Raw genomic sequence first — 17,226 nt, forward strand, 5'->3', positions numbered from 1 at the left:
AAATAATTTGTTTTTATGAATCTGATAGAATAGCATCCTTATCAACTAATATTTGTAGAGCACCTTTTAAGTTTGTCATGTATTTTATATACATGGTCTCATTTGATCCTCACAACATCATGAGGCAGGTATAATAATCATTCTTATTTTATGGATGAAGAAATCAAAGTTGAGAGGTTAAATTACCTTTAGGTGCCATGGAATGATTTCTGAACTTGGAATCAAAGGGCACAAGTTGAACTCTTAGGCAATCACTTCATTAAGCCCTCATGCAATAGCACTACCTTGTATTTTAATTTTTAGATATTTTTCCCAGTTGCATGTAAAAACATTTTTTATCATTTGTTTTTTATTTTGTTTTTGTTTTTGCAGGTCAAAGGGGTTAAAGTGAGTTGCCCAAGGTCACACAGTTAGGTAATTAAGTGTCTGATGTCACATTTGAACTCAGGTCCTCCTGACTTCAGGGCTGATGCTCTATCCACCATACCACCTAGCTGCCCCTATCATTTGTTTTTAAAAAATTTGAGTTCTGAAATCTCTCCTTCCCTCTTCCTCCTGAGAAGGTAAAAAACCATGCCAAGCTTATTTTCTTATAAAAATGTGAAAGAAAACACAGACCCTCTCCTCCCTTCAAAAACCACCAAAAAACTAAAGCGAAAAATAGCATGTTTCAATCTACTTTTAGTCTCTTATCAGTTCTTTCTCTGGAGTTGGATATAGCACAGTGACTAGAGCACTAGTCCTGGAATCAGGAGGACCTGAGTTCAAATGTGGCCTCACTTTAATATATACCTAACTGTGTGGCTGTGTGGCCTTGGGTAAATCACTTAATCCCATTTCCTTGCAACTCCCCTCTTGCCCCCCACCCCAAAAAGAATTTCTTTTTGGAACTTTCCTATTGCTGAAAATAGCTTAAGTCATTTATTGATCATTGCACAATATTGCTGTTACTGTGTACAGTATTTTCTTGGTTCTGTTCACTTTATTTTGCATCAGTTCATCTTAAGTCCATGTTTTTCTGAAATCATCCATTTCTTAGAGCACAGTATTATTCCATCACAATCTTATACTACAGTTATGTAGGCATTTCCCAATTGCTGGACATCCCTTCTACTTCCAATTTTTTCCCACCACAAAAAAGAGGTGCTATAAATATTTTTGTATACACCTTTACCCTGTTTTAGATCCAAATATTCCTGAAACTCTATTTTTGTATGTTATTAACTTTACAGTTGGTAACCCAATGTAGATGTCTTTTTTCCCCAAGTTCTCTTCCCTCCCCCCAATAAACAGGTTTGTTTTGATTTTTTTTTTTTTTTTTGCTGCTAATATTACATTCTATTACGGATTCTTGGGCATAAACTATTAATAAATGATTCCTTTATAGTAAACCCCATAACTTTTGCCGATTGGTCCTAGTGCTACTCTTTGGGATCATTGTCCTTCTGTATGGGCAATTATTCATGTTTTTGAAGTTAATGATCATGTTTCTTTTTGAAGCTGCTGTTTTCTAGGGTTCTGTTAATGTTTTTAGAAGTTACTTGGATAAATGCAAAGATGATTTACTAAATTTGCAGATAAGCAAAAACTGGAAGGATACCTTCTGAATTGAGTGACAGTATCTAAAAAGATTCTGACAGTAGAATATTGAACTGAATCTAATAAGAAATTTAGTAGGGATAAAAGAGCAAATCATTTAATCACTCAGTGTTCTGCAACAATAAAATTTGCTTTGTACAAAAATTATTTTTTAAGTCAATGTATTTTGTTGATTGTTAGTTGTACTCTGTGTGTGTGTGTGTGTGTGTGTGTGTGTGTATACATACATATATATATATATATAAAAATATATATATATATATATAGTAATTAAAAGTAAAACATGCAGGATTCATTAATAAACAGTCAAGGTACCTGATCCAAATCAACCAGAGAAATAATTGTCAGAATTGATTGCTAAGTTAACATATGTGCATCTAAGAGGCAAAGTGGATCCGGAGTCAGGAAGATGTGAAATGTGAACCTGGTAAAGACATTTAACTGACATTTGCCTTAGTTTCTTCTACTATGAAGTTAGGATAATAATTGAACCTACCTCCCAGAACTGTTGTAAAAATCAAATGAGATAGTATTTGTAAAGTGCTTATTAGCTGTGTCCTTGTACATAGGAGGCAATTAATAAAGGCCTGTTCTGTCCCTCGCTTCCCTCCCCCGTCTTCTCTCCTCTCCATGATATTTGTAACATTGTGAAGAATCAGAGAGCTACAGGAGTATTAGAATGACAAATGTCTTAATTTTTATGAAAGGGAAGAGAATGCAGTCCACAAACTATAGTCTGTAGTCTGTTCAACTTTTAGTTGGTTTTCATTTGATTTTAGAAAAGCAGATTTATAAGTCTAAAATGGGAAAGTTTGGTTAGACAGTAATTTGGAGATTTAAGGTAGAATCAATAGGATTAAGCAACAGATTAGACATTGGGGGGGAGTTAGAGTGGGAAACTGGGAGGATAGTTAGATCCTAGAGGATTTGGGACTAAAGATACTGAGTGTAGATGAGGCGATGATAAAATCTGTGATGAATGAAAAGTGTTCTTTGTAGTCAGGTTGTGAAAGCTTACAATACCAGACCAGGAGTTTGTAATTGACTGAAAGACTTTGTAATAGATTCAAGATAAAAGAGAGCTAGTGAGTTTATAGGGTAGGAAAAATGGCAAAATTAGGCCTGTGCTTTTGGAAAAACACTTGGGTCACTGTGTGCCCTTGGGAAAGTCATTTAACCTCTGTTTGCCTTAATTAGGGTTTGAACTAGGATTGTGGCTTATGAGTAGAGAAATGAGGCTAGATGGGAGAGCCAGAGGGAGATAGAAATAATGAGATGTAGTAAATGATTGATTGACTATAGAAAAGGAGTGAGTCTTCTCAAATCTTGGGTTAAAATAAACCTGAGTTCAGAATTTCTAGAAAATTGGTATTCATGAAATGATACATATAATCATGAGCTTTTATTGTTATTTAATGAAGCAAACAGACAAAGAAGATATACATGTTTGTTAATATTAATTGACAAAGGTTTATTCTTATTTGCAAGAAACATCCCAATGCGAAGGTGAGAGAGACATGTTGGGATGGAAACATGAATTTGGGGTTCAGGTAGCAAGATTATATGATCTAAAGATGTACTTGGGTGAAAACAGGTGATTAAGACCTATTTAGGAGGCATTCTTAATTAGAGACAGATGTGGTAGAAAAATTCATGGGATTCCATTCCAGTACCAGGCTTGAGTGATACTAGGGTGAGGGGAGTTTTTTGGGGAAGAACAAAAGCTTGTAGAGGAGGGATCTAGTGTTAAAAAAGTATAAAAATTAGACCATTTCCCTTTCACCCACTGACTCCATTTTTACAATATATTATATCTTCAAATTCAGCTCTCCTGTGCTTCATCTGTAAAAGCTTCTTCTACCTGCTCTATTAAATGAGAAGGTTCATATGAGTATTCTCAGTATCATCTTAACATGCAGGAATATATCATCAAGTCCCTCATAATTTACCCTTCTTGTCCTCCCTCTCTACGCTTCATCTGAGTCCTGTACTTGAAGGTCAGACTTTCTGTTCAGCTCTGGTCATTTCAACAGGAACATTTGAAATTCCCCTGTTTCATTGAAAGTCCATCTTTTCCCCTGGAAGAGGATGTTTGGTTTTACTGGGTAGTTGATTCTTGGTTGCATTCCAAGTTCTTTTGCCTTCCAGAATAGAACTTTCCAAGCCATGCGAGCCCTTAATGTAGTTGCTGCTAAGTCCTGTGTGATCCTGACTGCAGCTCCATGATATTGGAATTGTGTCCTTCTGGCTGCTTGTAATATTTTCTCTTTGACTTGGGAGTTCTGGAACCTGGCTTTAATATTCCTGGGGGTTGGTTTTTTTGGATCTCTTTCTGGGGAAGATCCAGTGGAGTCTCTCAATTTTTATTTTACTCTCTGCTTCTAGGATATCAGGGCAATTTTCCTATAGAAATTCTTTAAAATGAGGTCAAGGCTCTTTTCCTGCTCATGACTTTCAGATATCCCAATAATTTTAAAATTATCTTTCCTAGATCAGTTTTCCAGATCAATTTTTTTTCAGTGAGATATTTCATATTTTATTCTAATTTTTCATTCTTTTGGTGTTGAAATATTATGTCTTGATTTCTCAAAAAGTCATCAGCTTCCTTTAGCTCCATCCTACATCTGAAGAATTTGTTTTCCTCAGAGAGCTTTGTTCTCTCCTTTTCCATCTGGCCATTTCTGCTTTTTAGAGCATTCTTCTCCTCAATAACCTTTTTGAACTGTTTTATCCATTTGACCTATGCTGGTTTTTACCATGTTATTTTCTTAAGCATTTTTTTTTTTTGGATCTCCTTGACTCAGCTGCTGACTTCATTTTCATGTTTTTCCTGCATCTCTCTCATTTCTTTTCCCAATTTTTCTTCTGTCTCCCTTACTTGATTTTCAAAATCTTTTTTGAGCTCTGTCATAGCCTGAGCCCAACTTATTTATTTCTTGGAGTCTTTAGATACAGAAGCTTGGACTTTCATGGGACCAAAGTAATTGTCTATGGTCAAGTTCCTTTTTCTTTTTCCTGTTAACTCATTTCCCCAAACTATGCCTGGTTGTGGGGTGCTTCCTGAGCTTTTGAGTATTATTGGACCCCCCCCCCCCCACCTCGCCCCAAAGACCTCAGTTATGTGAGGCTCTGACTGCTCTCCTGGTCTGTGAATGACCACAAACCTCTGCCCCAGAGGCTGTGGGGGGCCTAGACTGCCACCAGGGTCTGAATGTGGTCAGAGCCCAGAGTCCTGTTCCAGGGACAGAGGACAGACTTTGGCAGTCTCCCACCCTTACCTTGCTTGGGCCGAGTACACAGGGCATAGCTGCCAGGCAGCTCCTGCTGGGTGGCTCCATTGACCTGCTTCTGTTTCCTGGGATCTGTGCTGTGCTGAGTGCCATGGCTGCACTGAAGGCCTGGACTTCGTGTTCTCTGTGGCAGAGGGCTCCCTGCTGATCTTCCAAGTTGTGCTTGGTGCTCCCTGTGGTGCAGGTCAGGAAACTGCTTCTGTTACCCAAGCGAGCACTCCCAGGCCCACCACTCTATTTCTAAGCCAGGACTTGTAATTTGATTTTTTTTTTTTTATCAAATTGACCAAAGATTTATCTATTTTGTAGGTTTTGTCATAAAGCCAACTCTTAGTTTTATACTAGTTCAATAGTTTTCTTACTTTCAATTTTAGTAGTGTCTCCTTTGGTTTTCATGATTTTAAATTTTGTATTTAATTGGGGATTTTAAATTTTTTTCCTTGGTTTTTAGTTGCATGTCCAATTCATTGATCTTTTTCTTGAATTTATTCATGTAAACATTTAGAGATATATAAAATTTCCCCTAAGAACTGCTTTGGTTGCATCGCATAATTTTTGGAATGATGTTTTATTATTGTCTTTTTCTTAGATGAAATTATTGTTTCTACAATTTGTTGTTTGACCCACTCTTTTTTTTTTGTTTTGTAATGGGATTAAGTGACTTGACCAAGGTCACACAGCTAGGTAATTATTTAAGCATCTGAGGATGGATTTGAACTCAGTTCTTCCTGACTCCAGGGCTGGTGCTCTATCCACTGCCCTGACCCACTCATTTTTTAGGATTGGGTTATTTAGTTTCCAATTGATTTTTAGTCTCTTTCCATGGCCTTTGTATTACATGTGATTTTTATTGCATCATGATCTCAAAAGTTTGCATGTAGTCTTTCTGCCTTTGTGAGTTTTATACATGGTCAGCTATATACTGCTGAGAAAAATGTATGTTCCTTTCTATACCCATTTAAATTTCTTCAGAGGTTTTGTATCTTTTTTCCTGAAATTCTGTTCACCTTAAATTCTTCTTTATTTTGTAGTTAGAGTTATGTAATTTTGAAGGGGGGATGTTGAGGTGTCCCCCACTAGTACAGATTTGCAGTCTATTTTTCATCCTGTAACTCATTTAATTTCTCTTAAAAATTTGGATTCTATTCGACTTGGTATATTTCTGTTTTGTATTTACAGTAACTTCATTGTTTGTGGTACTTTTTAGCAAGATATAGTTTCCTTCCTTAACTCTTTTAATTAGAACTATTTTTGCTTTATCTGAGATCAGGATTACCACCCCTGTTTTGTTTTGTTTTTTACTTAAGCTCTAAAGTGTAATATATTCTGTTCTAACCTTTTATCTTTATTCTGTGTCCCTGTGCTTCAAGTCTGTTTCTTGTAAAAAGCTTGTTGTAGGATTCTGATATTTAATCCATTCTGCTGTCTGTTTCTACTTTATGGTAGAGTTCATTCTATTGATATTCACAGTTATGATAATTAACTATATTTTCCTTCATCCTGTTTTTTCCCTTTTATACTTTTCTCTTTCCTTTTACCATCCCTCCTCACCAGTGGTTTGCTTCTGACTACTGTCTCCTTCAATTTTCCCTGTATTCTATCAGCCCCTCCCTTTTCTCTCCCCCTTCCATTTCTCCTCTCCCTTCTCTCTTTTTCCTTTTCTTTCCCCTCCTATAGGTTAAGATAAATTTCTAAACTCAAATTTGATGAGAGTAATAGTCAGTGCTTACCCCTTTCCTTTTTACATCTTTTATAATAGGTCCTCTGTGCTTCTTGTGATGTAACTTAATCTTCTTTTGTCCCTGCTTTTACCAGTACAATCCTTTTTTATGCCTTATTTTTTCAATGTTGTCATATCAAAATCAACTTATTACCTACACCCTCTAAGTAATAGAAATACATTTTTTTTTGGCAAGGCAAAGGGGTTAAAGTGACTTGGCTAAGGTCACACAGCTAAAAGTAAGTGTCTGAGGCTGGCTTTGAACTCAGGTCTTCCTTAAGAGTTACAAGCATAATCTTTATGTGTAGGGATGTAAACAGTTTAAACTTATTGAATAGTGTGTTTTTTCTTATTCATCTTTTTTTGTTTATTGTGAGTCTTGTATTTGAAGATTGAATTTTCTATTAAGTGCTGGTCTTTTTGTCCGTTAAATTTGAAATTATTTCATTGAATGCCCATCTTTTCACCAAAAGATTATGCTCAATTTTGCTGCGTAGTTGACTTTTTGTTGTAATCAACGCACCTTTGACTTCCTGAATATCACATACCAAGCCCTTTGATTCTTTAATGTTGGAGCTACTAAGTCTTGTGTGATCCTGATTGTGGGTCCTTGTTATTTGAATTGTTTGTTTCTAGGAGTTTGCTGTATTTTTTCCTTGAGCTTATAATTCTGGAATTTGGCTACAGTATTCCTTGGAGTTTTCCTTTTGGAATCTCTTTCAGGAGTTGAACAGTGAATTCTTCAAGGATTATCTTTCCCTCTGGTTCTACAATAATCTTAGGTCAATATTCCTGGATAATTTCCTGATATTGTCCAGGCCCATTTTTTGACCTTGGCTCTCAGATAGTCCAGTAATTCTTAAGTTATCTCTTCCTGGTTCCGTTTTCCAGGTCAGTTGTTTTTGTTATGAGATATTGAACATTTTCTTCTATTTTTCCAGTTTTTAAAATTTTGTTTGATAGATCCTTGATGTCTTATAGAGTTATTAGCTTCCACTTACCCAAACCTAATTTTTAAAGATAAGTTTTCTTCTTTTAACTTTTGTTTTTCATTTTCCATTTGTATAATTCTACTTTTAAAAGTATTGTTTTCTTCAGTGGGTTTTTTTTTTTTTCAATTTGGACAATTCTACTTTTTAAGAAATTATTTTCTTCGGTCAATTTTTATTCTTTCTTTTTCAATTTTCCTAATTTCCCTGCCTGGAATTTCTTTTCTATTTTTCTTAAAAAATTCTTAAAAAGAATTTTTTTTTTCAGGTTTTTGCAAGGCCACAGCTAGGTAATTATTAAGTGTCTGAGGTCAGATTGAACCCAGTTACTCCTGACTCCAGGGCCGGTGATCTATCCACTGTGCCACCTAGCCACCCCTTAAAAGAATTCTTAAAATTTTTTTAAAAAACTTTTTGAGCTCTTCCAAGAGAATTTTTTGTACTTGAGACCAGTTTGTCAACCAAGCCTTTTTGCTTCACATGTAGTTATTTTGTTGCTGCTTTCCTCTTCTGAGATGGCATTTTGATTTTCCTTGTTGTCATAGTAGCTTTTTATGGTTAGGACTCTTCATTTTTTTTAACTCAAATTTTTAAAAAGTTATACTCCTGGGGCACAGTGTGCACAGTTCCAAACTTTCTGTTCGGGGTGGGGGGTGCAGGGTGTGATCACTGGTGCTAGAGGCCTTCTTCCTGCTTGCCTGTTCTGCTAGCATTCCAGCACTGGCAATATGCCTTCTTTGCTGGAACTGGGAGCCCAATGCAATGTCCTCTGTTACTGATCTTTGCAGTGGCTAAGAACCTCCCACTGGTTTAGCTACCTCCTGGGGCTGGGCTATACTTTTCTTTTACCCAATTGAGTTCTTTTCCTGAAATCTCTCTAAGATATCTTGAGCTGGAAAATTGTTTCATTCTGTCTTTTTGTGGGTTCTGTCACTCAAAAGTTTGTTTTAGACTAGAGGCTTCATTTAAAGTTGTTTCAGAGAGAAATTGAGAAAACGCAGTCAACTTCCTGGCTTCTCTTTGCCCTCTTACCTCTGCCCAAATTTTTTTCAACTATATATTTTGTCTGTGTGTTTCAGTGGCTATCTGAACCACTGACTTCCATATTGGGGTCCTGTCATTGTAATAGGACCTTAAACTATAATCATAAATTTTATAATTACTACATTGGCCAGGAATGGTTTGGAGCTTTTGGGTTACAGTAAGAATTGTGGTGCTCATGATGGAAATATGGAAGTTTAGAAAACTGAAAAGGACTGAATTGAGGAGGAAAAGGACAATAAATCATATTTTCTGTCTCTTAAATGATAAATGTCAAGAGCTTAGAGCAGCTAAGAGGAACAAAGTCAGAAGCTTATTTTCTCAACAACAAGAAGATATTCTGTTTTGATAATCTAGTAAGAAATGTTTCATTGTAAGACCTGGAGAAATGCAATTTCTAATAATATTTTTTTTTAATCTTAAACTTTTAGTTTTTCACAATGTCCAAGAAAAGATCTGCAGCCAAAAAGGAAAAATCTCAAAGAAAGGACACATCTCCTTCAGAAAATCAAGATGAAAAAGTAAGAAGTCTGATTACATGATAAAAATATAATGTTTATACACCTTATTTTGGTATTAAAGGGGAAAAAATCCATGTTAAATGTGAGACTCAATAAGGTGATTTTATTTTCTTTTGGTCAAGGTTTGTTTTTTCCCAGGACATGACATTCTAATAATGTTATTTCTTAGTTTCTATGGGTATTGTTTAGGATGGCTGTAAGTCAAGTTTGGGAGGAAGTAGGGAGCTTTGTTTACTATGTATCTCATTATGTCAGACTAGTAATTTAATTGATTTGAAGTAGAATCGAAGAAATGAAAATGGGTAATTTCAAAGGTTTTATGAATGTGAATGTGGATAAGTCATGATACTAGCCAAAGTGAAGGTCATCTCCTGATATGATTAATTATATTACCCCACTTTTGAAACTCTAGGAATGATTCAGATTTCTGGAAAGAAAAGGCTTGAAAATAGTGTGGGTATCAGAGTGGATACAGTTTTATTCATCTTCTCATTCAAAGTATTGAAGGGCAGGTATAACCCTAGCATCCTGCTTATGCTGCTGCTGCTGCTGACTCCACACCTAGCCCTAGGAGAACAGGCCAAAGTGGTCCAGTTTTGAGTGTTGATGTGGTCATCCATTCATGGTCTTGGTCTGTTCTTCCTAGTGGACCATTTCTCTTGGGAAGGGTGCTCAGGAGGAGATGGACTTAACTGAGCACCATGAGGGATCATAGACTTGTTCAAATTGACAAAAGCCACAGTGTACCAGAATTAGTGTTTTGAAAGATTTCCAAGCCCCTCACTTGAAGAGAACATTATTTCTGCTGGTTGGTAGAGTCTTCTGACTTTGAGACCTTGAGCAAGTCACTTCTCATGGGAAATGAGAGGGTTGGATTTAAAGATCTAAAATGTCCCTTCTAATTCTCAGTCTGTGATCCTTTTAGTGCTGGGATCTAGCTTGTCTTACTTTGAGCTTCAGCATGAACAAACCTTTTTCTAGCAAGAGACCTCTTCTTAGGGCCTTCCTATGGGCTGCCTTAAGAGATAGCAGTTTTGTCTACTTTTTAAAGAAAACCTGGATGTCCACTTATTGGAATATGGTTGAAGGAATTCTTTAGAACTGTGTTGAAATAGGTAGTGTCCTACCATTTTCAGTAGATCTGATTGGACTCTTTCATTTATTTAGTAAACATCTACTGTTACTTGAAAGGTTTGAGAGCAAGGATTATATTGTTTTTTTTTTTCATCTTGGTGTATCTAGAACCCATATAAGTGCCCTGAAGATAGTACTATCTTAAAAGAATCACAGAAACTTAGAATGTTTAAGCTGAAATGACCTTGGGAGGAGACCATTAGGTATATACTACTCACTTTTATAAGAAACAAAGTCTAAAGAAAGGTTAAGTGATTTCTTTGCTGTCATAAAATATTTCTAGATCCAAGAATCAAATTCAGATCAACTGCATTTCAGGTCTGTATTCTTGTTTATTACACCTGCTCCCTCACCAACTTCTGTGTCTGCATTTTTATTCCTCTAGTATCTTGCAAGTTGTTATCTGTTGATAATATTTATAAACATAGATTCATTACAATATACAGAAGGAACTCTTTATACAGAACTTTAAAAAACTGAAATTTTTCCTCCCTTTTCCCTCTTGGAATTCTTAGGAAAAGAAACAGAAAAAAATCTCTTTGAAAGCACCGAACCCAATTAACTTGCCTTATGCCAGAAGTTCAACTTCCTTAGGAAAGAGAAAGTTGGTAAGTTTATAGCTATCCCAAATAATTTTAATTATATATTGAAATCTTGTTTCTTCTCCTTTTTTTTGTTAAGCATTTTTTTAAGTTTTTTTTTTTTTTTTTGGTAAGGCAAATGGGGTTAAGTGGCTTGCCCAAGGCCACACAGTGAGATAATTATTGTCTGAGGCCAGATTTGAACTCAGGTACTCCTGACTACTGGGCCAGTGCTCTATCCACTGCGCCACCTAACCACCCCCTTGTTAAGCTTTTCTTAATAATAATCTTATATTTTGATTTTATTTTTATTTTTGACTAAAATGTTTAACTGTCTTCTCATCAAAAACTATTAATAGCTGAATTGCATTTGTTTGTATTGTTGTACCTATAGGACTAGAATATGCCTTTACAATATCTCTTGTATATGCCCTCTTTTGCCTTCTGATACTTTTGCTGTTTGGGGGCATTACCTTATGGTCTGAACTATTGTTTGTTTGGGGTTTTTTTTTTTGCAAATCAGTGGCATTAAGTGACTTGCCCAAGGTCACACAGCTAGTGATTATTAAATGTGTGAGACCTGATTTGAAGTCAAGTCCTCCTGACTCCAGAGCTAGTGCTCTATCCACTGTGCCATCTGCTCTAGACTATTGTGATAGTCATTCTGGTATATCTTCCATTCAGCTGCTAAACTGATCTTCCTAAAGGGCAGATCTGACCATGTCACCTCCCTAATCATTCATTCATCAGAGGGCTATCTGCAGGATCAAATATGAATCTGTTGGACTTTTAAAGCATCTTTTTAACCTAGCCTTTCCAGTCTTTATATACTTTATTACTGTCTTCATCCTCTATTACCTATATCATTCTTACTATGTCTCAGAAGACTTTCTGCCCCGACTCTGCACAGTTACTGGTTCTTTTTTTCATATTTGCCTGGCTTCCTTCATGTTTCTGCTCATCTCCTATTTTCTGTTAGAGGTCTTTCCTTATCCTCTCAATTGCTAATGCTTTCTCTCTGAAATTACTTCTAGTGTTTACCCTCTATGTAGCTTGTTTGGGCATATTTGTTTGCATATGGTCTCCTTCATTAGAATATGAGCTACCTCCTTGAGGACAGAGACTCTGTTTAGGTTTCTTTGTATCCTTGATGTTTGGAACATAGAAAGCACTTATTAAATGGTTATATATTTGCCCATGTTCTTTAAAACAAAAATGGACTTATATGATATGAGAAATGAGTTTTTGTAATGCATCTTTAAATCATTAAAAAAATAAAAATCAGAACTATCTTTGAAGATTCCAAATATATGATCATTCTTCATAGGATCATAGATATACATAGAACCATAAATGAATTAGAGATCATTTTATTCAAACCCATAATTTTATAGGAAAGAAACTGGGACCTAGAGAAGTTGCTCCCTTTTGCTACCAGGCTGTTTTTTTACATGTCTTGACTGTTGCCAAGTAGTTTGTAAGCCCTACAAGGGGAGAGAACCTTTTGTAAAATAATGCCACTGTGCTTTACGTGGTTTATGTTTATTCAGTTCTTACACATAAACTTCCTTTTTCAGAACTCTGATGATACAGATATTTTATATTGTGATCCAAAAAGAAGAGAAGACCTTCAAAGGTAAATTCCTTTCTGTGCTGATTTCTATACTTTTTTTTGAGTAATGTGGATTTTGAAACCCAAGATAAATAAATTGAAAAATAGATTTTTGAATTTGTGTAAAATTTGGAAAATCCTTTATTTAGTTTTAGTTTAGTTTAACTTTTTTTCTTTAATTTTAATACAAAGATTGTCTTTTATTGACTTGAGATGAAAATTCTGGTTGTAAGGGCAACTGAGTTTTGTCAGCATCACCTTAAGCAACAGAATTTTAAATGAAATAAAATATTCTATTGGATGAAATCTAGATTTCGATCTTAAGTAATTCTACTTTTTTCCCTGCTTACTTATTTTACTGTAAGCATTAATATGACAATTTAGAAAATGAATCTATAAAATTTATACTGTCTGTGAGGTCTGTATAAAATTTATACTAGTAATTTTTGCTGAATCACTTGGTAGTAGAAGTAGGATCGATGAGATAGCTATAGTGGGTTGTACAACTAGAGGGTAGAATTATACATAGTCAAAGGATTTAAACTGGAAGTTTTCTGAGGAAGAAATTTAAATTAATAGCTATGTGAAAACACAGTTCAGAATATTAATAGAGAAATGCAAATTAAATAAACTCAAAGGTTCTACCTCCCACTCATTAGATTGACAAACTTAACAAAAATGGAAGATGACAGTTTTTTTTCAGTTTTGGTAAAACAGGAACATTTGCACTGTTAATGTCTAGCAATTCAGGAAAGCTCTTTGGAATGGAACCTTTTTGACCCAAAATTACCGCTAGTAGGCATGTACCTTAAAGAGATCAAAGAAAGAAGAAAAAGATCCATGTATACAAAAATACAGCAGCTCTTTTTATGGTGACAAAGAATAAGACACTGAGGAATTCTTAATGTTTGGGGAGTGGCTAAAAAATTTTGGCATGTGATGATAATTTAATACTATTGTGCTCTAAAAAAATTATGAAAGAGACAATTTCAAAGAAACTTGGAAGAACCAGAACAGTTTTGAAAGACTTAGGGATTTTGATCACTGCAATGACCAGCCATAATTCAAAAGATTTATAATAAAACATACAACCCAACTTTTGACAGATAATGTGACTCATTCAGAAGGAAGCATTTCTTTTTGGACATGGCAAATATGAAATTAATGTGTTTATATTTTATTTTTCCCCAATTACATGCAAAAAACAATTTTGAACATTTGATCCCCGTTGAGAAGGCATGCAATTTGATATAGGTTTTATATATGCAGTCATGCAAAACATATTTCCAAGTTAGTCTTATTGTGGGAGAAAACATTGACAAAAAAGCCCCAAGAAAAATAAAGCAAAGAAAAAGTATGCTTCTTATTGTTTAAATAACATCTGTTCTTTCTCTGGAGGTAGATAGCACTTTTCATTATAAGTTCTTCAGAATTGTCTTGGATCATTGCATTGCTGAGAGTAGCTAGGTCATTCACATTTGATCATCATATGTTATATGAATTGCATGAATATTAGTTCATGGAAGACTTTCCAAATAAACAATATAAATAGTACAGGAAAAGAAAAATAATCCTTTTGTTTATTTGAACAGATTGTAAAGGAAGTTTGAGAAATATAAAATTAAGTAAAAAATCCTGGATATTTTAAGACTATAAGTTCTTTGGGGACAGGGTTATTTACTAAACTTCTTTGTTTCATCATGACAGATAGCATTCTACACATGAGTAATTGCTTAGTGAATTGATGATGATGTTAGAACCATAAGAGTATTAGTCCTTTAGACCATTAAGGTATAGAACTAATAGAACTAGCATTCTAATGGAAAGAACTAGCATTCTAATACAAATTGTAGATCTGAATAAATTACCAAAGGTTTTCCTTTCTCTTTATTTGAGACATTTGTTAAATAAATTGTATTATTTTTGAAAAAGTCTTAATGATTTTTTTAAAATATTACCAATATTGCTTAATATATCCCCTACTTAATGAGCCATCTTTTGGAATAAAGAATGAAGAAGAAAGAGAGGTCAAAAGCAGTTAATCCAAACTAAAAATTCTTTTATTCTGTGCAGTGATCTACACTTGTGATCTCTCATCCCTGCAGAGAAGGAAAGAATAGGCTTTTTCTTCTCTTCTCAACTAAATTTGGATGCGATACTTACAGGACAGCTTCATTTTTTTTTTCTTTTCCATGTGTCTTGTTATAGTTATTGTGTGCTTTCATAAAAGTCTTCATGTGTTTCTTTCGATTCTCGATAATCATTGTTTCTTACTATATAATACTATTACATTCCTATACAGGTTTGTTTAACTATACTTCTGTCAATGGACACTTACTAGGAAAAGTGCTGGTGTGATCATTTTGGTATATATGGGACTTCTGGAGTCTGTGACCTCCCTGAAATAATGGACATTTTAACCACAATTTTAACTTAATTCTAAATTGGTTTTTAGGATGGTTGGGCCAATTCACAGTTCTTTTAAAAGTGGTACTAATGTGCCATTTTTCTCAACCCTTTCCGGCATGAGGTAAGAAGGAAGAAAGAAATAAGGAAAAACATTTATTTAGTGCTTATGATGTATCAGGTAAATGAAACTACAATTACTGGGATGTAGTTTTGTCTGAAAGTCAGGAATAGGACCAGGAAGGGATTGAAGGCTGATATGACCACAGAATGGAGGCCTCAAGAAGGAGTCCATCAGTGGGAGAAAGTGATATTTTCATGTTTTTTCATCTTTGCCAATTTATTAGTTGTCAGGTAAAGTTTCTGATTTCTTTTGCTCAGCATTTCTCTTGTACTTAGTTATTTGGAGTGATCTTTTATTTAGTTATTAATAGTTTGTAATTCTTCTTTGACCATTTATCTCCCTTAGGGATATTTATGTTGGCTTGGATATCAGATCTTTATTAAATATTTGTTGCAAAATTTGCCCCACCCCCCAGTCAGTCTCTTTCCCTTTTATCCTAGTTAAATTGATATAGTTCATGTGAAAGCCTTTTTTTATATTTTGTGATCATTTCTATTCCTTATTTGTTTGAGAAAACTTCCTTAGCTAAAAACTGAAAAGGACTTCATCTAATTTTCTACTGTTTTTTTTCTTATCATAGTCTAGTTTTTAAAATTGTGGTTTAAATCTAATTTTTGCTAAACAGTTTTTCCATGTGTCGTCTTGCAGTTTTTCCAGCACTTCAGTTCTTGTCAGAGAGAGATGTGTATGCTTTGTGGAACTGTTACTGAACATTGACTTAATTCCTTATCTAGTCTCTTCCACTGATTTATTTTTATATTTTTCAGTCTGCAACAAATAGTTCTGATAAGTGCTTTATATTATATATATATATATATATACTATATATATGTATATTTCCCTTTCATTTCTATTTTTTCTTGTCTCCTTTGCCTTTCTGCACCTTTTTTCCTTCAAAGAATTTTCTTTTTTTGTTTAATGCTTTAGAGTATCACTTTGATTTCATTGGCATAGCACAAAATTTATAAATTAATTTAAATATTACTGTTTTTAATTATATTAGCATTTATTTGTGTTTAATAGAGGTTTCAGTGTTAGAGTTGCACTGATTTTGAATTCACATAAACTGCATTCTTAGACATATGTCTTTGTGAATGACCTTTTAATCTCTCCAGGTTTTAATTTCCTCATCAGTAAAACTGGAATAATAATGCCTACGGTACTTGTTTCCCTGATTTGTTGTGAGGATCAAAAAAAAGTAATACACGTGAAAAATATTTTAGACTTAAAAGTACTATATGAATGTTAAGACATTCCAGTAGATTGTTATGAATTGGATGTTAACTGTATTTATTTACATTGCTTTTGAATTGTTATAATATCCAATTGGAATTTGGTACCTATGACTTAATTCTTTATGCAACTCATAATAGTTTATATTTTACACTTTCCAGTATAATTTTGAGTGTCTTAGTGTATAAGAAGTTCTATAAGTTAAGTTTCTATACTACTTTGTAGGTTGGATGAAGAAACAGGCACTCAAAAGAAGAAACAAAAAATCAGTTCTTTTTCATCTCAAGAGCCTGCTACACTTCAAAAGAAATCATTTGATGACAGTCAAAGTACTCCTGAGAAAAAAATAAAGAAGTATGATTTCAAACAAGAAGATGTAAAATTGAAAAGTGAGAATAATAAGAATGACTATGACCCCAAAAGCAGTAATAACCTCACGTTTACCACGAATACACAGTCCAAATCTGAAGCTCCAACATGTGAAAAGAAATGGCCTCATTGTCTTGCTCAGAGGGAGAAGATAAAAGCATTAAAGAAGCGAGAAAAGATCAATAAAGTCAAAGATAATTTAGGAAAACCTTCACTTGAGAAAAACATCAAAGATGAATTTGCCAACGAAGGTAATTCCAAAGCCTTGAGTAAGGAAGTACTTGATCCTGAAAGAAGCAAAATCAGTTTCAAAATTGCCACAAAATCCTTTGGAACTGTTCAAAAACTGGTAGAGGACAATGTTCTAAATTCTAAATTTAATAAACCAAAACCTTCCTGTGAGAAAAAAGAGAGCCTCCAGAATCAGCCAAGTTTTTCAAAACACAAAATCAAACATTTATCACCATCAGATTCTTCATATAAATCATCTGTCTGTAAGTGGAGGGAAAAATGTTACTCTGAGAATGCCAACCAAAAAAGAAACAATTCACAGCCAGAAGAAACTTACTTTCCTCCAACAACATCATCAAAACAGGTGGAGTGAATA

The 17,226-nt window shown here is 34.4% G+C and overlaps 1 protein-coding gene across 7 annotated transcripts in view; it reads left to right on the forward strand.

Moving 5' to 3' along the window:
* The window catches only part of SWT1 (SWT1 RNA endoribonuclease homolog), a 137,567-nt gene that overhangs the window by 2,311 nt on the left and 118,030 nt on the right, over window positions 1–17,226 (forward strand). For all 7 annotated transcript variants that reach the window (XM_074222225.1, XM_074222224.1, XM_074222228.1 and 4 more), the window contains exons 2-5: window positions 9,071–9,160; window positions 10,810–10,902; window positions 12,453–12,511; window positions 16,476–17,214. In XM_074222225.1, coding sequence (XP_074078326.1) covers window positions 9,080–9,160; window positions 10,810–10,902; window positions 12,453–12,511; window positions 16,476–17,214 — 972 coding nt within the window. In that variant the 5' untranslated portion in view covers window positions 9,071–9,079. The remainder of the gene's footprint in view (window positions 1–9,070; window positions 9,161–10,809; window positions 10,903–12,452; window positions 12,512–16,475; window positions 17,215–17,226) is intronic.

This window comes from Macrotis lagotis, chromosome 2 (assembly GCF_037893015.1).
Source record: "Macrotis lagotis isolate mMagLag1 chromosome 2, bilby.v1.9.chrom.fasta, whole genome shotgun sequence".
Taxonomy (NCBI): domain Eukaryota; kingdom Metazoa; phylum Chordata; class Mammalia; order Peramelemorphia; family Peramelidae; genus Macrotis; species Macrotis lagotis.